Source organism: Salvelinus alpinus, chromosome 30, assembly GCF_045679555.1.
Source record: "Salvelinus alpinus chromosome 30, SLU_Salpinus.1, whole genome shotgun sequence".
Classification (NCBI taxonomy): Eukaryota; Metazoa; Chordata; class Actinopteri; order Salmoniformes; family Salmonidae; genus Salvelinus; species Salvelinus alpinus.
The window spans coordinates 36926876-36953676 of NC_092115.1; the positions used below are offsets into that span (position 1 = coordinate 36926876).

At 40.7% G+C, this 26801-nt stretch overlaps 1 protein-coding gene across 1 annotated transcript in view; it reads left to right on the top strand.

The window, feature by feature from the left end:
* Positions 1-6632: 6632 nt before the first annotated feature.
* Positions 6633-26801, top strand: part of LOC139559685 (titin homolog) — a 28534-nt gene continuing 8365 nt past the window's right edge. The window contains exons 1-24 of the mRNA XM_071375889.1: positions 6633-6742; positions 11000-11051; positions 11400-11429; positions 14175-14261; positions 14428-14487; positions 14601-14672; positions 14843-14908; positions 15036-15131; positions 15258-15329; positions 15764-15832; positions 15928-16002; positions 16461-16529; positions 16642-16713; positions 16857-16913; positions 17001-17072; positions 17306-17374; positions 17498-17569; positions 17671-17739; positions 17884-17955; positions 18041-18109; positions 18225-18299; positions 18548-18619; positions 18711-18779; positions 18860-18928. Of these exons, the coding sequence (XP_071231990.1) occupies positions 11001-11051; positions 11400-11429; positions 14175-14261; positions 14428-14487; positions 14601-14672; positions 14843-14908; positions 15036-15131; positions 15258-15329; positions 15764-15832; positions 15928-16002; positions 16461-16529; positions 16642-16713; positions 16857-16913; positions 17001-17072; positions 17306-17374; positions 17498-17569; positions 17671-17739; positions 17884-17955; positions 18041-18109; positions 18225-18299; positions 18548-18619; positions 18711-18779; positions 18860-18928 (1584 nt within the window). The 5' untranslated portion in view covers positions 6633-6742; position 11000. The remainder of the gene's footprint in view (positions 6743-10999; positions 11052-11399; positions 11430-14174; positions 14262-14427; positions 14488-14600; positions 14673-14842; positions 14909-15035; positions 15132-15257; positions 15330-15763; positions 15833-15927; positions 16003-16460; positions 16530-16641; positions 16714-16856; positions 16914-17000; positions 17073-17305; positions 17375-17497; positions 17570-17670; positions 17740-17883; positions 17956-18040; positions 18110-18224; positions 18300-18547; positions 18620-18710; positions 18780-18859; positions 18929-26801) is intronic.

Here is a 26801-nt window from a genome sequence, read left to right on the forward strand (position 1 = left end):
TGTGCTGCACTTGAAAGGCAAAGGTAAGCGGTTGATTTAGTGGCTGCAGGGAAGGGGCAAAGGCAAGTGTGTTTTCATTTACTAGCTCTAATTTCTGCTTCTGAAAATAAAAATAAGGTCACAGTCCACAGTAGAGGTCGACAGATTAATCGGCATGACCGATTAATTACGGCCGATTTCAAGTTTTCATAACAATCGGTAATCTGCATTTTTGGATGCCGATTATGGCAGATTACATTGCATTCCACGAGGAAACTGCGTGACAGGCTGACCACCTGTTACGCGAGTGCAGTAAGGAGCCAAGGTAAGTTGCTAGCTAGCATTAAACGTATCTTATAAAAAACAATCAATCATCACATAATCACTAGTTAACTACACATGGTTGATATTACTAGGTTAACTAGCTTGTCCTGTGTTGCATAGAATCAATGCGGTGCCTGTAAATTTATCACCAAATCACAGCCTACTTCACCAAACGGGTGAAGATTTAACAAAAGCGCATTTGTGAAAAAAGCACAATCATTGCACAAACGTTCCTACCCACAAACATCAATGTTTTTCTTAAAATCAATGCACAGAAGTATATATTTTTTTAACCTGGATATTTAGTTAAAATAAATGTTTAGCAGGCAATATTAACTAGGGAAATTGTGTCACTTCTCTTGCGTTCATTGCACGCAGACTTAGGGTATATGCAAAAGTTTGGGCCGCCTGGCTCGTTGCGAACTAATTTGCCAGAATTTGACATTATTATGACATACAGTTGAAGTCGGAAGTTTACATACACTTAAGTTGGAGTCATTAAAACTCATTTTTCAACCACTCCACACATTTCTTGTTAGCAAACTATAGTTTTGGCAAGTCGGTTAGGACATCTGCTTTGTGCATGACACGAGTCATTTTTCCAACAATTGTTTACAGGCAGATTATTTCAATTATAATTCACTGTATCACAATTCCAGTGGGTTTACATACACTAAGTTGACTGTGCCTATAAACAGCTTGGAAAATTCCAGAAAATGATGTCATGGCTTTAGAAGCATCTGATAGGCAAATTTACATCATTTAAGTCAATTGTACCTGTGGATTTATTTCAAGGCCTACCTTCCAACTCAGTGCCTCTTTGCTTGACATCATGGGAAAATCAAAAGAAATCAGCCAAGACCTCAGAAAAAATGGTATACAAGTCTAGTTCATCCTTGGGAGCAATTTCCAAACGCCTGAAGGTACCACGTTCATCTGTACAAACAATAATACGTAAGTATAAACACCATGGGACCACGCAGCCGTCATACTGCTCAGGAAGGAGATGCGTTCTGTCTCCTAGAGATGAATGTGCTTTGGTGCGAAAAGTGCAAATCAATCCCAGAACAACAGCAAATGACCTTGTGAAGATGCTGGAGGAAACGGGTACAAAAGTATCTATATCCACAGTAAAAAGAGTCCTATATCAATATAACCTGAAAGGCCGCTCAGCAAGGAAGAAGCCACTGCTCCAAAACCGCCATAAAAAAACCAGACTATGGTTTGCAACTGCACATGGGGACAAAGATCGTACTTTTTGGAGAAATGTCCTCTGGTCTGATGAAATAAATATATAACTGTTTGGCCATAATGACCATGGTTATGTTTGGAGGAAAAAAGGGGAGGCTTGCAAACGAAGAACACCATCCCAACCATGAAGCACGGGGGTGGCAGTATCATGTTGTTGGGGTGCTTTGCTGCAGGAGGGACTGGTGCACTTCACAAAGTAGATGGCATCATGAGGTAGGAAAAGTATGTGGATATATTGAAGCAACATTTCAAGACATCAGTCAGGAAGTTAAAGCTTGGTCGCAAATGTGTCTTCCAGATGGACAATGACCACAAGCATACATCCAAAGTTGTGGCAAAATGGCTGAAGGACAACAAAGTCAAGGTATTGGAGTGGCCATCACAAAGCCCTGACCTCAATCCTATAGAAAATGTGTGGGCAGAACTGAAAAAGCATGTGCGAGCAAGGCCTACAAACCTGACTCAGTTACACCAGCTCTGTGAGGAGGAATGGGCCAAAATTCACCCAACTTCTTGTGGGAAGCTTGTGGAAGGCTAATCGAAACATTTGACCCAAGTTAAACAATTTAAAGGCAATGTTACCAAATACGAATTGAGTGTATGTAGACTTCTGACCCAGTGGAAATGTAATGAAAGAAATAAAAGCTGAAATAAATCACTCAACTATTATTCTGACATTTCACATTCTTAAAATAAAGTGGTGATCCTAACTGACCTAAAACAGGGAATTTTTACTAGGATTACATGTCAGGAATTGTGAAAACTGAGTTTAAATGTATTTGGCTATGGTGTATGTAAACTTCCGACTACAACTGTAACATTGAAGGTTGTGCAATATAACAGCAATATTTAGACTTAGGGTTGCCACCCGTTTGATAAAATACAGAAACGTTCCGTATTTCACTGAATCAACTTGTAAGTCGCTCTGGATAAGAGCGTCTGCTAAATGACTTAAATGTAAATGTAAAGAATAAACGTTTTGTTTTTCGAAATGATAGTTTCTGGATTTGACCATATTATTGACCAAAGGCTCGTATTTCTGTGTTTAATATATTATAATTAAGTCTATGATTTGATATTTGATAGAGCAGTCTGACTGAGCGGTGGTAGGCAGCAGCATGCTCGTAAGCATTCATTCAAACTTTACTGCGTTTGCAAGTAGCTCTTAGCAATGCTTGAGTCACAGCGCAGTTTATGACTTCAAGCCTATCAACTCCTGAGATTAGGCTGGCAATACTAAAGTGCCTATTAGAACATCCAATAGTCAAAGGTATATGAAATACAAATGGTATAGAGAGAAATAGTCGACAAGTTATAATTCCTATTATAACTACAACCTAAAACGTCTTAATAACTGGGAATATTGAACCACCAGCTTCCAAATGTTCTGAGCAAGGAACTTAAACGTTAGCTTTTTTACATGGCACATATTGCACTTTTACTTTCTTCTCCAACACTGTGCTTTTGCACTATTTTAACCAAATTGAGCATGTTTCATTATTTATTTGAGACTAAATAGATTTTATTCATGTATTATATTAAGTTAAAATAAAAGTGTTCATTGTTCATTCAGTACTGTTGTAATTTTCATTATTACAAATATATATATTTAAATCGACAGATTAATCGGTATCAGCTTTTTTTGGTCCTCCAATTATCGGTATCATAATCGGTTGACCTCTAGTCCACAGACCTATGTTTAACAGAACATAGGGTCATAAGTACAGCAAAGTTTCTATGGCAGCATCCTCATCACCACTGACCTGGACACTGCTGGACTACAGTGCCTTCGGGAAAGTATTCAGATGCCTTGACTTTTTCCACATTTTGTTAGATTACAGTCTTATTCTAAAATTGATAAAATCGTTTTTCTTCATCAATACACACACAATACCCCATAATGACAAAGCAAAAACAGGTTTTTAGAAGAAAAAAAAATTGTTGTTGAAATATCACATTTAAATAAGTATTCAGAGCCTTTACTCGGTACTTTGTTAAAGCACCTTTGGCAGCGATTACAGCCTAGAGTCTTCTTGGCTATGACGCTTGGCACACCTGTATTTGGCGAGTTTCTCCCATTCTTCTCTCAGATCCTCTCATGCCCTGTCAGGTTGGATGGGGAGCATTGCTGCACAGCTATTTTCAGGTCTCTCCAGAGATGTTAGATCGAGTTCAAGTCCGGGCTCTGGCTGGGCCATTCAAGGACATTCAGAGACTTGTCCCGAAGCCACTGCTGCGTTGTCTTGGCTGGGGGCTTAGGGTTGTTGTCTTGTTGGAAGGTGAACCTTCGCCCCAGTCTGAGGTCCTGAGCACTCTGGAGTAGGTTTCCATCAAGGATCTCTCTGTACTTTGCTTCATTCATCTTTGCCTCGATCATGATTAGTCTTCCCCGTCCCTGCCGCTGAAAAACTTCCCCCACAGCATGATGCTGCCACCACCTTGCTTCACAGTAGGAATGGTACCAGGTTTCCTCCAGACGTGACGCTTGACATTCAGGCCAAAGAGGTTAATGTTGGTTTAATCAGACCAAAGAATCTTGTTTCTCATGGTCTGAGAGTCTTTAGGTGCCTTTTGGCTATCTCCAAGATGGTTGTCATACGCCTTTTACTGAGGCTTGATTGGTGGAGTGCTGCGGAGATGGTTGTCTCTGGAAGGTTTTCCCATCTCCACAGAGGAATGCTAGAGCTCTGTCAGTGTCACCTCCCTGACCAAGGCCCTTCTCCCCCGATTGCTTAGTTTGGCCGTGCGGTCAGCTCTAGGAAGAGTCTTGGTGGTTCCAAACTTCTCCCATTTAAGAATGATGGAGGCCACTGTGTTCTTGAGGACCTTCAATGCTGCAGAAATGTTTTGGTACCCTTCTCCAGATCTGTGCCTCGACATAATCCTGTCTCGCAACTCTACAGACAATTCCTGTGGGACCTTATAAAGACAGGTGTGTGCCTTTCCAAATCATGTCCAATCAAGTGAATTTACCACAGGTGTACTCCAATCAAGTTGCAGAAACATCTCAAGGATGATCAATGGAAACAGGATGCACCTGAGCTAAATTTCAAGTCTCATAGCAAAGGGTCTGAATACATATGTAAATAAGGTATTTCAGTTTTTTATCTTTTATAAATTTGCAACAATTTCTAAAAACCTGTTTTTGCTTCGTCATTATGTGGTATAGTCTGTAGATTGCTGAGGACTTTTATTTTTTATCCATTTTAGAATAAAGATGTAAGATAACAAAATGTGGAAAAAGTCAAGGGGTCTGAATACTTTCCGAAGGCAATGTATGGGCTCACTGGTTTGCCAACAATACTAGCATTTGATTTCCATTTTCCCAGATGGTCTCTCATCTTGGTACCAACTATTCCCAGCCTTTGAATCTAGCCAAAAAAAGTGAGCAGGATGTTTCAACTGCTGTCAATTTACACTTGTGCTTTTAATCTTGTCTATTAAAATCTCATCTATTTATTTATTCCTGATAAGACCTTTCTTATTGCCAATGTATTTTTGAGACATAACCCATTGTTTAGATGGCAGACAGTGAAACTGCAGTTATGAGTCAGACTCACATAGGAAACCTAGCTCCTCTGTTACACTGGTCCACAGGTGACCAGGTAACCACGCCCCATTCCCCAGCCTGGTCTCATAGACTACACGTAACATAGTAAATCTGACACTAATTAGTATGATATGTTACGTTTGGTATGGTTACAGTGAAGGAATACTCTCCTATTTTACTTGTCTGTGTGTGACCCACTGAAAACCTTTACCGGTCAGAGGAATAAGGCAACCTCACACGCTATTGCCTAACAGGGGTATGGACATGGAAATGGTCTGAAAGGTACAGAGAATGGGAGATAATGAATATATATGGATGCAATAAATACAACAGGATAACTATACATGTAATAACATGGATATAAACAGTGCAAAGGAATGGAATAGAATATGAGGATGCCTCATGTCACAGGAAGGCCATAAAGATCATCAAGGACAACAACCACCCGAGCCACTGCCTGTTCACCCCACTATCATCCAGAAGGCGAGGTCAGTACAGGTGCATCAAAGCAGGGACCGAGAGACTGAAAAACAGCTTCTATCTCAAGGCCATCAGACTGTTAAACAGCCACCACTGACATTTAGTGGCCGCTGCCAACATACTGACTCAACTCCAGCCACTTTAATAATGGGAATTGATGGAAATTTATGTAAAAATTTATCACTAGCCACTTTAAACAATGTCACTTAATATAATGTTTACATACCCTACATTACTCATCTCATATGTATATGTATATACTGTACTCTATATCATCTACTGCATCTTGCCATCTTTATGTAATACATGTATCACTAGCCACTTTAAACTATGCCACTTTATGTTTATATACCCTACATTACTCATCTCATATGTATATACTGTACTCTATACCATCTACTGCATTTTGCCTATGCCGTTCTGTACCATCACTCATTCATATATCTTTATGTACATATTCTTTATCCCTTTACACTTGTGTGTATAAGGTAGTAGTTGTGGAATTGTTAGGTTAGATTACTCGTTGGTTATTACTGCATTGTCGGAACTAGAAGCACAAGCATTTCGCTACACTCGCATTAACATCTGCTAACCATGTGTATGTGACAAATAAAATTTGATTTGATTTGATCATAATAATGTCTGGAACGGAGCAAATGGAATGGCATCAAACACATGGAACCCATGTATTTGATACCATTCCACAACCACAAGCCCGTCCTCCCAAATGAAAGTGCCACCAGCCTCCCGTGTCTCAAAATGCAAATTCGTAACATATTGAATGAATTGCAATTCGTAACATATTATATGAATTGTAATTCATAACATATTATATGAATTGTAATTGGTAATATCTCATATGACATGGTTGATGGACTTCACAAATGAATAGCCACCATATGAAACGCAATATATAATACTAAATGGAGGGTTACAGATTTACGTTTACTACGTTACGTCTACCCCTGACTTCATGTTGCAGCAGCCAGCCCAACCCATTCCCAGGTGAATTGGGACCGCAAGGCACTGAGGTAAGAAAGACAAAAAGGTGAGTTTCGTGTCTCACACCCTCATCACCAGAGAGGAACAACAAAGAAAGCGTTTTGACAAGTTTTGGACTGGGATCCCTCTTCACTGGATAGGGACCCTTTCCTGTCTGTAAGTCACTTCTAAAATAATCAAATGTGCAGTGGTGTAAAGTACTTAAGTATAAATACCTTAAAGTACTACTTAAGTCGTTTTTTGGAGTAACTGTACTTTACTATTTACATTTACTCCACTGCATTCCTAAATATGTACATTTTACTCCAATACCGTTTCCCTGACACCCAAACCTACATGTTACATTTCGAATGCTCAGGCAGGACAGCAATATGGTCTAATTCACACACCTACCAAGATACCGTGTTGTCATCCCCACTGACTCTGATATGGCGTAATCATTAAACACAAATACTGAGTTTGTAAATTATGGCTGAGTGTTAGAGTTTGCCCCTCCGTCTGTCTGTAAAAAAAAGAAAAATGAAATCATGCTGGCTGGTTTGCTTAATTAATATAAGTAATGTGATGTATAGCATTTACTTTCACTTGGAACTTTTACTCAAGTGTGAGAATTGAGTACTTTTTCGACCACTGTACTTAAGTACATTTAAAACCAGATACTTTTACTCAAGTAGGCTGGTATTTTACTGGGTGACTCCTTTCTACTTGAGTCATTTTCTATTACGATATCTTTACTTTTATTTAAGTATGACAATTGAGTATTTTTTCAACCACTGCAAATACGCTATAGTATTATGCAAAGGACTGGCTTGTTTTTCAAAGCTAGATTAGGCTACTTGACAAGGTGTTTTATTATAAGAATGTGTTGCTTGTTGCCGTGGGTTGGAATGACTTAACATAATACAGATGTGCCTGGCTGGCAGGCAGGTGCTGTTGGTATGAGCTCTTGAAAAAGATGAGTGATGCTGAAATTCTGGGAGTTGCCTCCCACTGATATATATATATATTTATATATATATATATATATACACTACTGTTCAAACGTTTGGGGTCACTTAGAAATGTCCTTGTTTTTGAAAGAAAAGCAAATTTTTTGTCCATTAAAATAACATCAAATTGACCAGAAATAGAGTGTAGACATTAATGTTGTAAATTACTATTGAACCGGCTGATTAAAAAAAAAAATGAATATCTACATAGGCGTACAGAAGCCCATTATCAGCAACCACCTGTGTTCCAATGGCACGTTGTGTTAACTAATCCAAGTTTATCATTTTAAACGGCTAATTGATCATTAGAAATTCCTTTTGCAATTATGTTAGCACAGCTGAAAACTGTTCTTCTGATTAAACAAGCAATTGAAACTGGCCTTCTTTAGACTAGTTGAGTATCTGGAGCATCAGCATTTGTGGATTTGATTACAGGCTCAAAATGGCCAGAAACAAAGAACTTTCTTCTGAAACTTGTCAGTCTATTCTTGTTCTGAGAAATGAAGGCTATTCAATGCAAGAAATTGCCAAGAAGCTGAACAGCTCGTACAACGCTTGTCACACCCTGACCTTAGCGAGCCGTTTATTTCTCTATTTGGTTAGGTCAGGGTGTGATTTGGGGTGGGCATTCTATGTTGTCTATTTCTTTGTTTTTGGCCGAGTATGGTTCCCAATCAGAGGCAGCTGTCTCTCGTTGTCTCTGATTGGGGATCATACTTAGGCAGCCCCTTTTCCCACTTTCTGGTGTGCGATGTTGTTTTTGTATAGTTGCCTTGTGCACTGCAATACTGCACGTTTGTTATATTCTTTGTTGTTTTTGTTGTAAGTTTCACTATTAAAGAATGTGGAACTCTACGCACGCTGCGCCTTGGTCCGATCCTTTCAACGAACGTAACAACGCTGTGTACTACTCCCTTCCCAGAACAGCGCAAACTGGCTCTAACCAGAATAGAAAGAGGAGTGGGGGACCCCGGTGCATAGCTGAGCAAGAGGACAAGTGCATTAGTGTCTAGTTTGAGAAACAGATGCCCCACAAGTCCTCAACTGACAGCTTCATTAAATAGTACCCGCAAAACACCAGTCTCAACATTAACAGTGAAGAGGCTACTCCGAGATGTTGTCCTTCTAGACAGTGTTGCAAAGAAAAAGCCATATCTCAGACTGGACAATAAAAATAAAAGATTAAGATTGGCAAAAGAACAGACACTGGACAGAGGAAGATTGGAAAAAAATGTTATTGACAGACAAATCTAAGTTTGAGGTGTTTGGATCACAAAGAAGAACATTCGTGAGACGCAGAAAAAATGAAAGATGCTGGAAGAGTGCTTGATGCCATTTGTCAAGCATGGTGGAGGCAATGTGATGGTCTGGGGGTGCTTTTGTGGTGGTAAAGTGGGAGATTTGTACAGGGTAAAAGGTATCTTGAAGAAGGAAGGCTATCACTCCATTTTGCCATGCCATACAGTGGATGGTACTTAATTGGAGCCAATTTTCTCCTACAGCAGGACAATGACCCAAAGCACAGCTCCAAACTATGCAAGAACTATTTAGGGAAGAAGTCAGCTGGTATTCTGTCTATAATGGAGTGGCCAGCACAGTCACCGGATCTCAACCCTATTGAGCTGTTGTGGGAGCAGCTTGACCGTATGGTACGTAAGAAGTGCCCATCAAGCCAATCCAATTTGTGGGAGGTGCTTCAGGAAGCATGGGGTGAAATCTCTTCAGATTACCTCAACAAATTGACAACTAGAATGCCAAAGGGCCTTGTAATTGCTGCAAATTGAGGATTCTTTGACGAAAGCAAAGTTTGAAGGACACAATTATTATTTCAATTAAAAATCATTATTTAAAACCTTGTCAACGTCTTGACTATATTTCCTATTCATTTGGCAACTAATTTCATGCATCTTTTCATGGAAAACAAGGACATTTCTAAGTGACCCCAAACTTTTGAACGGTAGTGTGTGTATATATATATATATATATATTACACAGTACCAGTCAAAAGTTTGGACACACCTAATCATTCAAGGGTTTTTCTATATTTTTTACTATTTTCTACATTGTAGAATAATAGCGAAGACATCAAAACTTTGAAATAACACATATGGAATCATGTAGTAATCAAAAAAGTGTTAAACAAATCTAAATATATTATTTTGATATATATTTTCTATATATTCTTCAAAGTAGCCACCCTTTGCCTTGATGACAGCTTTGCACACTCTTGGTATTCTCTCAACCAGCTTCATGAGGTAGTCACCTGGAATGCATTTCAATTAACAGATGACTGCTACTGTATATATAGACACACTGAACAAAAATATAAATGCAACATGCAACAATTTCAAAGATTTTACTGAGTTACAGTTCATAGAAGGAAATCAGTCAATGAAAAAAAATTAATTAGGCCCTAATTTATGGATTTCACATGACTGGGCAGGGGCACAGCCATGGGGGGTGGGGGGGGTGTCATAGGCCCACCTACTCAGGAGCCAGGCCCACCCACACCCACTAGGGAGCCAGACCCAGCCAATCAGAACTAGTTTTTCTTCAGACGATCCCGCAGGTGGAGAAGCCGGATGTGGAGGTCCTGGGCTGGCGTGGTTACACATGGTCTGAGCTTGTGAGGCCAGTTGGATGTACTGCCAAATTCTCTAAAATGACGTTGGAGGTGGCTTATGGTAGAGAAATGAACATTACATTATCTGGCAACAGCTCTGGTGGACATTCCTGCAGTCAGCATGCCAATTGCACTCTCTCTCTAAACTTGAGACATCTGTGGCACAAAACTTCACATTTTAGTGACCTTTTATTGTCCCCAGCACAAGGTGCACCCTTGTAATGATAAGTATGTTTAATCAGCTTCTTGATATGCCACACCTGTCAGGTAGCTGAATTATCTTGGCAAAGGAGAAATACTCACTAATAGGGATGTAAACAAACGTGTGCCAAAATTGAGAGAATTAAGCTTTTTGTGCGTATGGAAAATGTAAGGGATCTTTTATTTCAGATCATGAAACATGGGACCAACACTTTACATGTTGTGTTTCATATACAGTAGGAGACAGGAATTGGGGTTCACTGCATGATCTCTCTTTGAATTGTCTCCATATCGAGACGTTATACCACTTTGTGCAGCCACAGTCTGTATGTTGTATAGTCAACAATCACTGTAATTTTAAAACTTCTGCTACTGTTAGGGAAGAAGTGGTCTCTGCGGGTTTCCTCTGAACTAAATTGGCATTTGTAGACACTGTTATCGGATTGACCGACAAGATAATGATCTTGGTTCAGTTGTCTGCTGTGAGATCTGAGCGTCTTAAGCGGACCCTATTCCCCTCCCTTTCCTTTTTGGACTGACATTCTTGCTGCTTGCCCTGTACAATTTTACAAGCATATCACTGTGGTTTCCCAAAGGCAGGATGGAGCAGTGCATGGTGAAGCCAGATGTGAAAAGAAATCAACAGAAACAGGTGAGAGCATACTGCTACAGGAAAACATCATATCTCTTATACTACACTTCTAAAACACTTCTTTAAAAAAAAAACATTGTGTTGTTTTTTTATACCGACTGTAGGCTAAATAAGATTATAATAACCTATCTGACCCTAACACAAACCACCACATCAAAATTCTACTTGAATACATTACGAGACTCGTTACAAAACAAAATGAACACTGAAAACATCGTTCTACAAACACCATTTTCAGATGAATAAACCAAGAAAGAACATTAAGCTGAACATAGGCCTACTGTCAATACTGCATAGTTGAATACACTAACTCTTATCTCCTCTCTCGTTACGTCCCTCTCTTCACAGCCTTTACCTCCACCGAAGCCTGCAAAAGAGGTATACTATAATATTTAAAAGCTTTAGATTACTTTTTGTGGGGTTGCTTCTCAAATTTCTCTTGACCTGTGCACGCACCGATGTTGTAAATTTTAATTCATAGGCTAGGTTGTAGCAACCTCATGATGGATATAGGTCAAGTTCGAGTATCATATAGTAAGTAGTAGGGATGTACGATATATCGGTGAACACATCAGAATGGGCCGATATTAGCTAAAAACGCCAACATCGGTATTGGCCAACGTCTAGTTAAATGCCCGATGTGAAAACCATGTCAAAGCTGACATACATACCTATATAATATAAGTACATACCTAATGACACCACGTAAAATGTTGCTGTATGTGCAACACAGCATTCCTAACCTAGCCCACACAATGTCTGCTGTGTGGATCGAACATTCAACAAGTCTTTTAGACAGTCATTTGAAAGGTTAACAAAATTTGAGCGTGACAACTCAAAGGTCAAATCCATTAAAGCCAAGATAATGGAATTCATTGCCCTTGACAATCAACCTTTCTCTGTCGTGGGTGATGTTGGCTTTCGCCGACTGGTTGAGCACCGGTTAACATTACCAAGTGCGCTATTTTTCCGATGTTGCCCAACCGGAGTTACAGTAATAGCATCACTGCTATTAACTTCACGACATACATACTTTGGAACGCAGTTTGGGTCTTTGTGTGACAAAAAAAGATACAGAAACACTGTCAAAGCTGTACAAAAAAGTCAGAAAACAAGCAAACACCGGCCACGAACGATGTGTTTACAATACCGCGTTGGTAACAATCATTCGTTCGACCGCAACTTCTGGGGTAGCTAGCTTTAGCTTGGTACCTAGCTAGCACCAATATAACCAGCGTTAAGAGAATGACCAGAAACTGCAGTCATTTTCATTATTCTTAGCAATGATTTAGGAATCCGTGTGAGTACGTATTAGCTAGGTTGCCACGTGTTGTTCGCCTATTGAAATTGAACTTCAGTTCACGAAAATAACTAGCCAGATACTTAACCCTGTTGCCCAAAGCTAACGTTATAAACTAGCTTCATCTGGCTAGTGAGGCTCAACCGGACAGGATTAGGTGTTGTGAAGCAAGCCACAATAAGGATTAGGCACACTAATGAAATTTGCGGTTTACATTCAAAATAAAAGTTTGTCATTGACAGTGATGCAAATGAATACAAATAGTAGAATTATGTAATACTTTTATTTTCAAGGCTAATCGCAAAGCCCACTCTTGTGGCCAATCCTTTTCCATTTTACACCCATAACACTAGTCTCACATAGATGGGTCCGACCACCATTAATCAAATAAGAACTGTCGTATAAATTAGGGTTATTTTAGATGATGACACCTAGCTATAGCTACTGAAACAGATTATGTCGTTTTGCTATGTTTTTGGGGAAGAACATTGTTTGCATCCATGAGCTAGCTAATTTTTTATATGACCAGCACTGTAAGTGCGCGAGACAACTTTACCAAAATCATAGCATACGTATAGATGAATCGTGACATGAAATACGAGTGATAGTGTAATCAATGTGTAATAACTACGTAAATATGTATGAACGCGTTACATTATTATGTGACGTGCGTTCATATTCAGGTCCTGATTGGTCAACAAACTTATTTGACAAGTCAAATAGTGTTAAATAGTATATTTTTTGACACGCAAAGACCCAAACGGCATACCATAGAAATCGTGGTTGAGAATGAAACTGAACAAATGAACATGGAAACAGCACAGCAAGTAAGTGAAATAAGTAGGTTTTGATTATGTTTTACTGGTAATGGGAACATACGTAAATGCCTACAAAATACGTTTTTGGTCAGTGTGGTGTGTAACGTTTATTTAAGTAGGCAAGTCAGTTGATTAAGAACAAATTCTTATTTACAATGACGGCCTACCCCGGCCAAACCCGGACGACGCTGACGCTGGGCCAATTGTGCGCCGCCCTATGTGACTCCCAATCACGGCTGGATGTGATACAGCCTAGATTCGAACCAGAGACTGTAGTGACGCCTCTTGCACTGAGATGCAGTGCATTAGACCGCTGCGTCCATGTGTGTGTGTTAACTATTTAACTGTACTAGAATGCTTAAAAGGCCACACAATTTAAAAAAAAATAAGTTATCGGTATCGTTTTTTTGGCAAGGAAAATATTGGATATCGGTATCAGCCAAAAATGGCATAAAGGTGCATCACTGGTAAGTAGCCTAAACATATCCATGTTACATTGAGCTGGGTGAATGGAATATGAATGACCGTCATCGAATATGCTGTAATAATAAAAAATAATCATCCTATTTCATCTTAAGGCACCAACCGTCACTGCTTGAATTCAGACATTGATTTATGTGGGATGTGTCTACCTCCTGGTTATATTTAATATATATATTATATTTCATTTAGCAAAGATATAAAGTTTTTGACATGACAAAGATTTTTCTCATCAGGAATGATGAGAAAAATAATTTGTCTGTGAGTGTTCAAATCAGTTGGATTTGAACACTCATAGACAACTGATTTGAACACTCACAGACAAATTATTTTTCTCATCATTCCTGATGAGAAAAATCTTTGTCAGGTCAAAAACTTTATATCTTTGCTAAATGAAATATAATATATATGAAATATAACCAGGAGGTAGACACATCCCACATAAATCAATGTCTGAATTCAAGCAGTGGCGGTCGGGTATACAATTCAGCTGAAAATAAAAGAGGGACTATTTTTGTCTGTCAGGCCAACAGGAACTTGATCCAGACAGAGACTAGAGGGAATCAAGCCAGAACTCCAGTGGTTCCATCCAGAGTTAGACCCACTGCAAAGGTAGGCCTATCTGCTCCCACCATAACCACCACACTGCCTTACACACTGCTGGCATAAACTTGTACTGGCAGAGAGGTTCCATAGAGAGACATAGCCAGTAAATCTCAATGTTTCATATCTCATTGAAATTGTATCTTTTTCCTCATGGGTACGCGGGTAATATCAGGAACCAAATGTTATGGCCAGAAACAGCAGTCGCAAGAGGACACAGGCAGAGCACATAAAGGTACATGCACACGCACAGATTTTGACAATGACATGTCATGTTCCTCTGCCTTAGTTTGAACCTTCTCAGGCCTTTAGTCTCAAATCACTGTCTCTTCATCTGCTCTTCATCAGGGCTCAACAGAAATGGACATTTCACCAGTTAAGGCCTCTGATCCCCGAGAAAATGAGACCGACTTCAAGCAGGTATGTGTTCGGTGGTTCTGGTTTCATTGAAGAGAAATGTGTCATAGTATAAAACCATGTTTTCTACAGGTCTCTCTTGTCAAATATATTTGATCTCAATTAGAATATCCTGTATAAATAAAGGTTGAATACAAATGCTTCACTCTCTTTATCATGGATATCTTTTTTAGGACAAATTTGGGGGTCTTGGTGGAATGTTTCAGAAATTACAAAAAGAGCCAACCCCTACCTTTACAGTGAGTGGACAGAGCTGTGTCTGACTATCTTTGTAGTGGTGTATGCAGAAACACCTGTCAGTTAGTTTGCGCACCAATCACCTATGTTTTCCTTATGATTGATCTTATAGTTTCTCTTCTCTCTCAGAGCTACATGTCAGATAACGAGAAGCCGGAAGAGCCCACCCCAGAAAAGGAGCAGTCCTCTGAGAACACCAAGAAGAGGCTGAGTCAGGCAAAACAAGTGTGTGAGAGAGAGGAGAGCGATATCTATAGACTACTAAACATATGCGATTGTATTAGAGAAACAATGAGAGACAAAGTTTGTTATTTAATAGTGGAAGTTTTTCAACATATATCACTCTTTCAGGACAAAGGAGGACTGATGGGAGGAATGTTCCGGAAAGAAACTAAAGACAAACTCTCTTCTCCTTTACTGACGGTAACATTTTCTTATTTTCTACTCTTGTTTATCTGTTGTTAACTTCGCTGTTTCGGTGCTCTACTACAACTATGATTTTGAAGCGCTTACAAGGTATCATTGTTTTCATTGGTCCTAGGTCAGTACAGTAAGTAGTGATCCCAATGACAAACAAGAACAGACAGCTGAAAGCACTCATGTATGTATCATGATAGGATGATACAAAAAAAACTTTAAGCCTGGTTATTTTCTCATCCTGAAATATGCAAATAAGTCTAACTGTATTCATGTATCTCCTCTATTGTTCTGGAGAAGGGGGGGGGGGTTGTTCAGTGGAATCCTCAGAAGAAGAAAAAACTGCTGGAGAAGGGACACCTGCACACGTGTGTAGCATATGTAGATGCCCAATTGTGCACTAATCTTTTTTGTACTGGAATACACATTTTCTGTTCCAGGAAAATCTCTCAGTTCACAGTGAGCTTTTAGCCAGCAACAACAGTCTCTCTGACACCAACAACATCAAAGTAAGCTGGTTTAAGGAAGTTAAACTCTGCTAATTTGATCCCGCTGATAACTTCATGGTGGTGTTCTGTGTAAATGGTCCCTCTGTGTGTTTCAGGAGAAGGGAGGCATCTTCAGGGGAATGTTCAAGAAGTCTTCCAAACCTGTGGAAGAACCACCTCAAGCAGAAGAGGTAAAGTAATGTATAAGATTTCTGTTCTCTTGACAAATCTGCAATCACAACACTAAAACTCGTAATGGCAATTTTATGCTGCCATTAAACTTGATTTAATATCAATGAACTGTAAAGCAAACAGATTAATAATTCAATTGTGCACGTATTGTCACTGTGCAGGTAACATAATTTGATGAAAGAAAGTATACCCAAACTCTCTTCAGCCCAGCTTAAACAAAAAAGGGAATCAGGTGCTCAATTGAGGGACTTGAAAATACAAAAAACATTCCTTACCCCAGGACACTTCAACTGGTGACTATCCAGGAGAATAAAAAAAAAAGATCACTCAGTTTTTGCATAAATCTGATAGATTTATTGACGGGACAAACAAACAATAGGCTTACGTTTCTGCATGGATCGCCTTCGTCAGAGCATAACATAATTTCCTCTTTGTGTTGCCTGTCATTGTCATACAGGACCAGCAGTCACTACACAGTGAGCTCTCAGCCAGCAATGACAGTCTCTCTGACAACAACAACCCTAAGGTGAGGCAGAGTTGAGTACTCTTCATGTGCTCAGTAAGAGGGTTATGACTAAAGTATTATGGATATTATTATAGAAATAGTTGACAACCTGATTATGTTCTGATGCCATTAGGCAAAAGGAGGACTTTTCAGTGGAATCCTCAAAAAATCCCCCAAAGCTCCTCGAGAGGGCACACTTGCAGAGGTGAGCGTTCTGGAGATCAACACGTGAAAATATTATTTCCGACCTACTTATAAATATGCTGACTTGTATAGAAAATGTACCCCATAGAAAATGTTATGCATTCTCACTGGCTGAACAGGTATCTTGATCTGTTTCTCAACTAGGCATTACACGGTGAATATTCAGACAGCAATGACAGTCTTTCTAAAAACAACAGTAAAGTGAGTAAGGTTTGACAGTTCTTTACATCTGCTGAAGTGTTCTTCACAAATAGCTTCCATTGTTTATTGGAAACGATTGGGTTTCAGGAGAAAGGAGGGATATTCAGTGGAATGTTCATAAAATCTCCCAAGCCTGCTGCTGATGCTTCTCAACCTGAGGTAATATAGCGAAGTCAAGTGTTTGGCTTGGACCAGTCTTACATTTTCTATTTGTTCAGCCTATGCTATGCGAACACACTACTGGTAGCTAGTTACGTAAGCTGAGTCTGCTCACATTACAACACACTTGTGAGTCCAAAACAACGTGTGTACAAAACAAATTAACTAAACTAGAAGGGGTATCTTAAATTGGAGCGCTGTTGTTTAAGTAACTCTTCCCTGTTATGTCTCAGGACAAGCGGTCATTACAGGGTGAGCTCTCAGCCAGCAATGACAGTCTGGCTGACAACAGCAACCCTAAGGTGAGGCAGAGTTACTGCATTTAGACTTTGAAACCACTTGGGTTACCTGCACAGAAAGATCATTATGAACATGAGAAAACAAGTGATTTACGATCAATTGAAATGACAGTCTTCTTCTGTCAGGAGACAGAAGGGATGTTTAGTGGAATCCTCAGGAGAAAAACGAAAGCTTCTGCAGATGGAACACCTGCACAAGTGAGTCTAAGTTCATCTGGTGACCAACGTGTCTGTTTGCTTCAGTTACTTACAGTAAGAGTCTGATCATTTGCTAAGTGCTCTACTGTTTTCTGTTCCAGGAAAACCTCTCTACACGTTACGAGCTCTCAGCCAGCAATGACAGTCTGTCTGAAAACAACAAAAGTAGGGTGAGTCAGACTTACTGCATTTAGAATTCGAGAAAACCACTTGGGTCACTGGAAAGATTATAACCATTATGAACATGACATAAGTAACCACATTTTTATACTTATTCAAATGGCAATTCAAATGACACTGTCTTCTTCTATCAGGAAAAAAAGGGTCTATTCAGTGGAATCCTCAAAAAGACCCCCAAAGCATCTGGGGATGAAACACCTGCACAGGTGAGATCTAACATGTCTGTTTGCTTTAGATACTTACTGTAAGAGTTTGTTAATTTTCTAACTACGGGACTGTGTTCTGTTCCAGGACAATCTTGCAACATGCAGTGAGCTCTCAGTCAGCAACAATAGCCTTTCTGATACCAACAACACCAAGGTGAGGAGGTTTGGTGGAGTATTGTCTTCAGACAACACTATGTATCCAGATAACATTATCTGTCAACACAGTAAAAAAAAAATATTCTAATCTAAACTGTCTTTTTGTATTTCAGGAGAAAGGAAGTTTATTAAGTGGAATGTTCAAGAAATCCCTTATTCCTGCCGATGAAGGCTCTCAACAAGAAGACGTAAGTTATCTAGAGATGACTATATTGGCTCTTCATTTCACATTGACTAATGATATTTATAAGTCTATTATTAACTGTTGTTAATTGTTACAGTAACACTTAATTGCCTCAAAGGACAAGCGGTCATTACCAAGTGAGCTCTCAGCCAGTAACGACAGTCTCTCTGACAACAACACTATTAAGGTGAATAGATGTCCAGATCCCTGTAGCAGGATATTACTACAATCATTTATCGCCGTGTGTTTCAGGAGAGAAGTAAATTCAGTGGAATGTTCCAAAAATCACCTAAACCTGCCGATGAAGGCTGTCAACCAGAAGAGGTAACTACATTAGTTCTTAATTTGACCATGACTAGTCGGTCATATTTATAACTTTTGGTGAGTGTTATAGTAACACTCGATTGTTCCATAGGACAAGCGGTCATTACACAGTGAGCGCTCAGCCAGTAATGACAGTCTCTCTGACAACAACAACACTAAGGTAAGACTGAACTCAGCTAACTTGATCTCCAGGTGACATGATTTCAGTTGCTCTTTCTAAACTGCATCTGTGTGTTTCAGGGTAAAGGTATATTCAGTGGAATGTTCAAAAAGGCCACTAAAACAGCTGGAGCCTCACAACCAGAAGAGGTAAACATGTTAGTCCTAAAAATAATTTATATTTAATCTCTATGGTATATACAGTGCATTCGGAAAGTATTCAGACCCCTTCCCTTTTTCCACATTTTGTTATGTTACAGCCTTATTCTAAACTTTTTTTTTTTAAATCCTCATCAATCTACACACTATCTACACATAATGAAGAAGCGAAAACAGGTTTTTAGAAATGTGGGCAAATGTATTTAAAATAAAAAACAAATACTTTATTTACATAAGTATTCAGACCTTTTGCTATGAGACTCGAAATTGAGCTCAGGTGTATCCTGTTTCCATTGATCATCCTTGAGATGTTTCTACAACTAGATTGGAGTCCACCTGTGGTAAATTCAATTGATTGGACATGATTTGGAAAGGCACACAACTCTCTATATAAGGTCCCACAGTTGACAGTGAATGTCAGAGCAAAAACCAAGCCATGAGGTCGAAGGAATTATCCGTAGAGCTCCGAGACAGCATTGTGTCGAGGCACAGATCTGGGGAAGGTTACCAAAACATTTCTGCAGCATTGAAGGTCCCCAAGAATACAGTAGCCACCATCATTCTTAAAAATTGACCAAATTTGGAACCACCAAGACTCTTCCTAGAGCTGGTCACCCGGCCAAACTGAGCAATCAGGGGAGAAGGACCTTGGTCAGGGAGGTGACCAAGAACCCGATGGTCACTCAGACAGAGCTACAGAGTTCTTATGTGGAGATGGGAGAACCTTCCAGAAGGTCAACCAGCACTCCAGAACCTGCAGCACTCTACCAATCACGCATTTACGGTAGAGTATACAGACGAAAGCCACTCCTCAGTAAAAAGGCACATGGCAGCCCGCTTCAAGTGTACCAAAAATACACATAAAGGTCTCTCAGACCATGAAAAACAAGATTCTCTGGTCTGATGAAACCAAGATTGAAATCTTTGGTCTGAATGCCAAGCGTCACGTCTGGAGGAAACCTGGCACGGTGAAGAATGGTGGTGGCAGCATTATGCTGTGGGGATGTTTTTCAGTTGCAGGCATTAGGAGACTAGTCAGGGTTGAAGGAAAGGTGAACGGAGCAAAGTACAGAGAGATCCTTGATGAAAACCTGCTCCAGCGCGCTCATGACCTCAGACTGGGGGCGAAGGTTCACCTTCCAACAGGACAATGACCTTAAGCACACAGCCAAGACAAAGCAGGAGTGGCTTCGGGACAAGTCTCTGAATGCCCTTGAGTGGCCCAGCCAGAGCCCGGACTTGAACCCGATTGAACATCTCTGGAGAGACCTGAAAATAGCTGTGCAGCAACACTCCCCATCCAACCTGACAGAGCTTGAGAGAAAGGTTAAATAAAATATATTTAACTAGGCAAGCCAGTTAAGAACGGCCTACCCCGGCGAAGCCCTAACCCGGACGACGCTGGGCCAATTGTGTGCCGCTCTATGGGACTCCCAATCACGGCTGGTTGTGATACAGCCTGGAATTGAATCAGGTCTGTAGTGACGCCTGTAGCACTGAGATGCAGTGCCTTAGACAGCTGCGCCACTTGGGAGCTCTGCAGAGAAGAATGGGAGAAACTCCCCAAATAGGATACACATGGTACTTGCAGGTTCCTTCTCGACAATGCTACAACAATAAGAAATAATAAAAGATACGATTATGAACATGAAGTAAATGGCTCAGTAGATCATAATAAACATTTTAGCATATGTATAATACAGGGATGCACAATTTATAGTACACTATTTACACATGTATCAGGGAAGGGGGGATTGGGGGGCAAGTGTTTAAATTGTGCAAAATTAGAAATAGTAAATAAGAGTCTGGTAGCAGCAGTTGTGATGTGTGTGTAGCATGAATGTATATGTGTGCGTGAGTGAGTGCATGTGTGCGGAGAGTCAATACAGGTGATCAGTCATTTTGAAGTATTCAACAGTATTCAAGTCTGATGGCTTGTAGATAGAAACAGTTTCTGAGCCTGTTGGTACCAGACCTCATGCTCCGATACGGTCTGCTCGACGGTAAGGGAGTGAACAGCTCACGGCTGCGGGACTTCCTCAGGCACCATTTCAAGTAGATGTCCTGGATGGGTGGGAGCACAGTCCCAGTGATGTACTGGGCCGTCTTCAACACCCGCTGTAGGGCCTTGCGGTCGTGGATGGAGTACCAGGCCGTGATGCAACCGGTCAGGACGCTCTCGATGGCGCAGCGGTACTATTTGGGAGGACCTGGGGTGGCATGCCAAATCTATTCAGCCGCCTTAGGAAGTAGAGACACGTTGTCGCGCCCTCTTGACAAGTGTGGTGATGTTGTTGATCCATGTCAAGTCCTTCGTGATGTGGACACAGGATCTTAAAACGGCTGACTCTCTACTGCAGTCACGTTGATGTGGATTAGGGCATGTTCCCTCCTCTGCTTCTGGAAGTCAACCATCAACTCCTTTGTTTTGCTGACATTGAGGGAGAGGTTGTTGTCCTGGCACCACAATGCCAGTTCACCTACCTCCTCCCTATAGACTGACTCATCGTTTTTGGTTATCAGGCCTATAACGGTGGTGTCGTCAGAAAACTTGATGTTGGTGTAGTGTAAAGACAAGGGCTGAGGACACACCACTGGAGGGCCCTTGTGTTAAGAGCCAGTGTGAAGAAGGTGTTGTTGCCAATCCTCACAGCCTGCGGTCTGCCTGTCAGGAAGTCCAGGATCCAGTTGCAGAGGGTGGTGTTCAGACCCAGGCCTCTGAGCTTAGTGATGAGCTTGGAGGGAACAATAGTGTTGAATGCTGAACTGTAGTCAATGAACAGCATTCTCACATAGGTGTTCCTCTTGTCCAGATGTGTTAGGGTTGTGTGAATGGCGATGGAAATGTCATCTTCCGTGGCTCTGTTGGAGCTGTAGGCAAATTGGAGTGGATCCAGTGTGGCTGGCATGCTGGCATTGATGTGGGCAATGACCAGCGTCTCGAAGCACTTCATGATGACAGGGGTGAGTGCGACGGGGCGACAGTCATTTGGGCATGTTGTAGTGGGCAGTAATATTTGACATGTGTGTATATATAATATTATAAATACCTCACAATCGACTCGTAATATGACTAAGCAATTATACTATTAAAATGTTTATCTGACTCCATAAGATAAATGGGCCACCATTTACTGTAGTGGGCGGTAATATTTGATATATGAATATACAGTAATATGATATATACATCACATGCGACTCGTAATAATACTAAGCAATTGGCCTATTCAAATGTTTATCTGACTGCATAAAGATTAGCAATATGCAAGAGACAATGGTTGAGTTACAGCAATACGCAATGAAGAAACATCTGAGAACAGAATTCTAAATACAAGTGTATTGTAGCTTAAGTTACAAGGCATTAACAAGCATTACAAGGCATTATTCTAAGCATGGTCAGAGAGAGAGAGAGAAATCATAACCTGAACGGCCATGCCCCAAAAGTCCATGGGGTGGAAAGAGAAAAAATAGTGAGTCTCACCACAGCAGTTCAGGATTTAAAAAAATACAATTTTATAAGCATCTAAGTTATTTAGATTCAAAAACGGAGTTGTTGACCAATGGTATTACTGTAAAGTTCACCTCCAATCACATATCAGACCTACATGATGTAACCTCTGTATCTCAGAGGTGACACAATGGAGGGTTGGGAGAGATAATACAGAGAATGGTGAATTCCTAAGACAACACAGGAAATGATTGCATACAGTTGATAAGAAGAGTCACTTTGGATGCTGCCCTACAATGTGTCCTTGGTTTTCTTGGTCGCTGGAATGATGATGGTATCCTTGAAGCAAGTGGGGACTACAGCCTGGGACAAGGACAGGTTGAAGATGTCTGATCAGCGAACACTCTAGCCTCATTTATACCTGGTGCTAACATGCTGCCTTTGTCCTCATCTTATCCACATTCTGATCGTGCACATCGCATCTACACGTCAGTAAAATATGTATTTTATCTGTCCACTGTGTCATTATTGTGACCAAATATCCTGGTCCCTGCCTGTATGCCAATTGTTTGACAGATATTCTTTCAAAATGATATTTATTTTAAGACATTGATAATGGTGATTTAAATAGTTTCACTGTCCAGATCTGTCTAAACTTCTAAGATATCCAAATACAATGCGTGTCTGACTACCTCTGGAGGTGGGTAGAAAGATCTGATCACAATCAGATCACAATGAGTCTTTTTATCGTCTACACTTGTCCAAAAATGTGGGCACAATCTAAATATGGAGAAGATCAGAACAAAGGACGTATGTTAGAACCAGGTATAAATGGGGCTTCTGAGGACATGGCCAGGAATTTTTGTTGGGGTATGTCCGGATTGTTATTGTGGGTACAACATCATCAACACATTACCTAATGAAGCCTGTGACTGACTATGTATATTTGTCAGTGTTGATGGATGAGTTCTGGTTAGATGAATCTTTGAACATATTCCAATCAGTATTCTCAAAACACTCCTGCAGCATTGAGTCTGCCTCCTCTGTCCAGGCCCTCACTATTCTCTGTGTTAGTGGCTCCCTCTTGAGTTTCTGCATGTAGGCAGGAACAAATCGTATTGGTCACATACACATATTTAGCAAATGTTATTGCTGGTGTAGCGAAATGCTTGTGTTCCTAGCTCCAACAGTGCAGTAGTATCTAACAATTCACAACCATACACATAAATCTAAAAGTAAAAGAATGGAATTAAGAAATATATAAATATTAGATTGAGCAATGTCAGAGAGGCACCTTTACTGACCTCGCCCTCTGGATGGCAGCGGGGTAAACAGGCCGTGGCTTGGGTGGTTGATGTTCTTGACGATCTTCTTGGCCTTCCTGTGACATCGGGTGCTGTAGATGTCCTGGAGGGCACGTAGTTTGCCCCCGGTGATGCGTTGGGCAGACCACACCATCCTCTGGAGAGCCCTTCGGTTGTGGGTGGTGCAGTTGCCGTACCAGGCGGTGATACAGCCCGACAGGATGCTCTTAATTGTGCATCTGTAAAAGTTTGAGGGTTTTAGGGGCCAAGCCAAATTCTCAGCCTCCTGAGATTGAAGAGGTGCTGTTGCACCTTCTTCACCACACTGTCTGTGTGGATGGACCATTTCAGATCATTATTGATGTGTACGCCGAGGAACTTGAAGCTTTCCACCTTCTCCACTGCGGTCCCGTCGATGTGGATAGGGGAGTGCTCCCTCTGCTGTTTCCTGAAGTCCACGATCAGCTCCTTTGTTTTGTTGACGTTGAGTGAGAGGTTATTTTCCTGGTTATTAACCCTCATGGGGCAGGATACACGTAGGCAGAGTTGTGGAGTCTGACTCGAGTCACAAATTTGATGAATTGAGGCTCGACTTGATTGAAAATAAATACATTTGAGACTTCACTTGGACTTGGGACTCGACTTTGACTTGAGACTGATGACTTGAAATTATCTGGCCAGGTTTTGTCATTCATTCTACGGCACAGAGTCTCTGTGGATTACTCTCCTCGAAGCCAAAGACAGTAGCCGCACCATCGGCCTTGCAAAAAAACATGCACAAGGATAGTGAAACGCACACTCTGCCCAATGACTGGACCAGCAAACTGTCAATCAACATAGGTTGGGTGAGTTAGCGAACAGATTGCTTATTGTTTGTACAGCTATACGATCGGGTGCGGCGCAAACATAAAAAATGTAGGGAGAGCTGAAAGAGAGCGACCCGGCTCTACGTATTTTACTGGTTTATTTATGACACCGCTCCCGGTTAGAGGGTAATTAAGTTGCTCAAGAGTTAATACATACAGGAACTTTATTCAAACACACGGAGGAAGATGAACATGGGGATGGTGCTGTAATAGACAAAAACTGAGAGATAATGAATATGCTATACAGGAGATAAATACACTCGCCTGAATAGATATAGCCAGATAGGCCAATTTGACCCCCTCAATAATATACCATGATGAATTTGATGGATTGGAAATAAGTTTCCCACAAAAGCTACTGACTTTCTGTGGCTTTACACTACACAGTACTACTCAATTCCTCATTTTATTATGCTTTTGGTTTGGCCCGATCCTCAGAGGCCATAGTTTGTGAAGGGGAAAAAAGTTGCGTAATGCTTGTAAGGGAAATGGAGCAATAGCTCCTCTCTTTCTCTCTCTCTCTCTTCTTAACAAACCCTTAATTATGTGAGCTAACTTGTAACAAATAAAGAAGTACAGTCATATTTAACATGGTAAATTCACAAAAAGTATATAGAAAATTATATTTTTCAAATGGAGAAAGTTTCTATTGCAAGGTGATGAGATGTGTATCTCAAGTGTGAACAGTTTCTCAAAACTAGTGATAATTGGTAATGGTTATATTGGGCTCAATTTGGTGAGTGCAAAGACAACTTTGGTAGTATTACAAACTTTGAAACAACTGGTTTCTAGTAGGCTACATAATTAGAAAAGGCCTGTTTCTCTGAACCTCAGGCAGTAGGCTCAAGAACGTTTTTCCCTCACCAGTCAAAGGCAGCGTGCCTGTCTCAGACTCTGACTAGCAGCTACCTATCCTTATTTACAGTGCATTCGGAAAAGTATTCAGACCCCTTCACTTTTTCCACATTTTGTTACATTACAGCAATATTCTAAAATGGATGAAGAAAAAAAAGATCCTCAATCTACACACAATACCGCATAATGACAAAGTGAAAAGAGGTTTTTAGAAATATTTGCAAATAAAAAAACAGATTCCTTATTTACATAAGTATTCAGACACTTTGCTATGAGACTTGAAATTGAGCTCAGGTGCATCAGTGTCCATTGATCATCCTTGATGTTTCTACAAGTTGATTGGAGTCCACCTGTGGTAAATGCAAATGATTGGACATGATTTGGAAAGGCACACGCCTGTCTATATAAGGTCCCACAATTCACAGAGCAAAAACCAAGCCCCCCCAAAATTATGCAGCATTGAAGCACCCCAAGAACACAGTGGTCTCCATCAGTCTTAAATGGAAGAAGTTTGGAACCACCAAGACTCTTCCTAGAGCTGGCCGCCCGGCCAAACTGAACAATCGGGGAGAAGGGCCTTGGTCAGGCCTTTATGGTAGACTGGCCAGACGGAAGCCATTCCTCAGTAAAAGGCACATAACAGCCCGCTTGGAGTTTGCCAAAAGGCACCTAAAGGACACAGACCATGAGAAACAATATTTCATTTCTGGTCTGCTGAAACCAAGATTGAATTGTTTGGCCTGAATGCCAAGCGTCACGTCTGGAGGAAACCAGGCACCGTTCATCACCTGGCCAGTCAGGATCAAGGGAAAGTTGAACGAAGCAAAGTACAGAGAGATCCTTGATGAAAACCTGCTCCAGAGCCCTCAGGACCTAAGACTGGGACGAAGGTTCACCTTCCAACAGGACAACGACCCTAAGCACCCAGCCAAGACAATGCAGGAGTGGCTTCAGGACAAGTCTCTGAATGTCCTTGAGTGGCCCAGCCAGCCGGACTTGAACCCGATCAAACTTCTCTGGAGAGACCTGAAAATAGCTGTGCAGCGACGCTCACCATCCAACCTGACAGAGCTTGAGAGTATCTGCAGAGAAGAATGGGAGAAACTCCCCAAATACAGGTGTGCCAAGCTTGTAGTGTCATATTGAAGAAGACTCAAGGCTGTAATCGCTGCCAAAAGTGCTTCAAACTACTGAGTAAAGGGTCTGAATACTTAAGTAAATGCGACAGGTTTTTAGATTTAAAAAAAAGAATCTAAAAACGTGTTTCTGCTTTGTCATTATGGGGTATTGTGTGTAGATTGATGAGGGGAAAAAACAATAATACATTTTAGAATAAGGCTGTTAACATAACAAAATGTGGAAAAAGTGAAGGGGTCTGAATACTTTCCGAA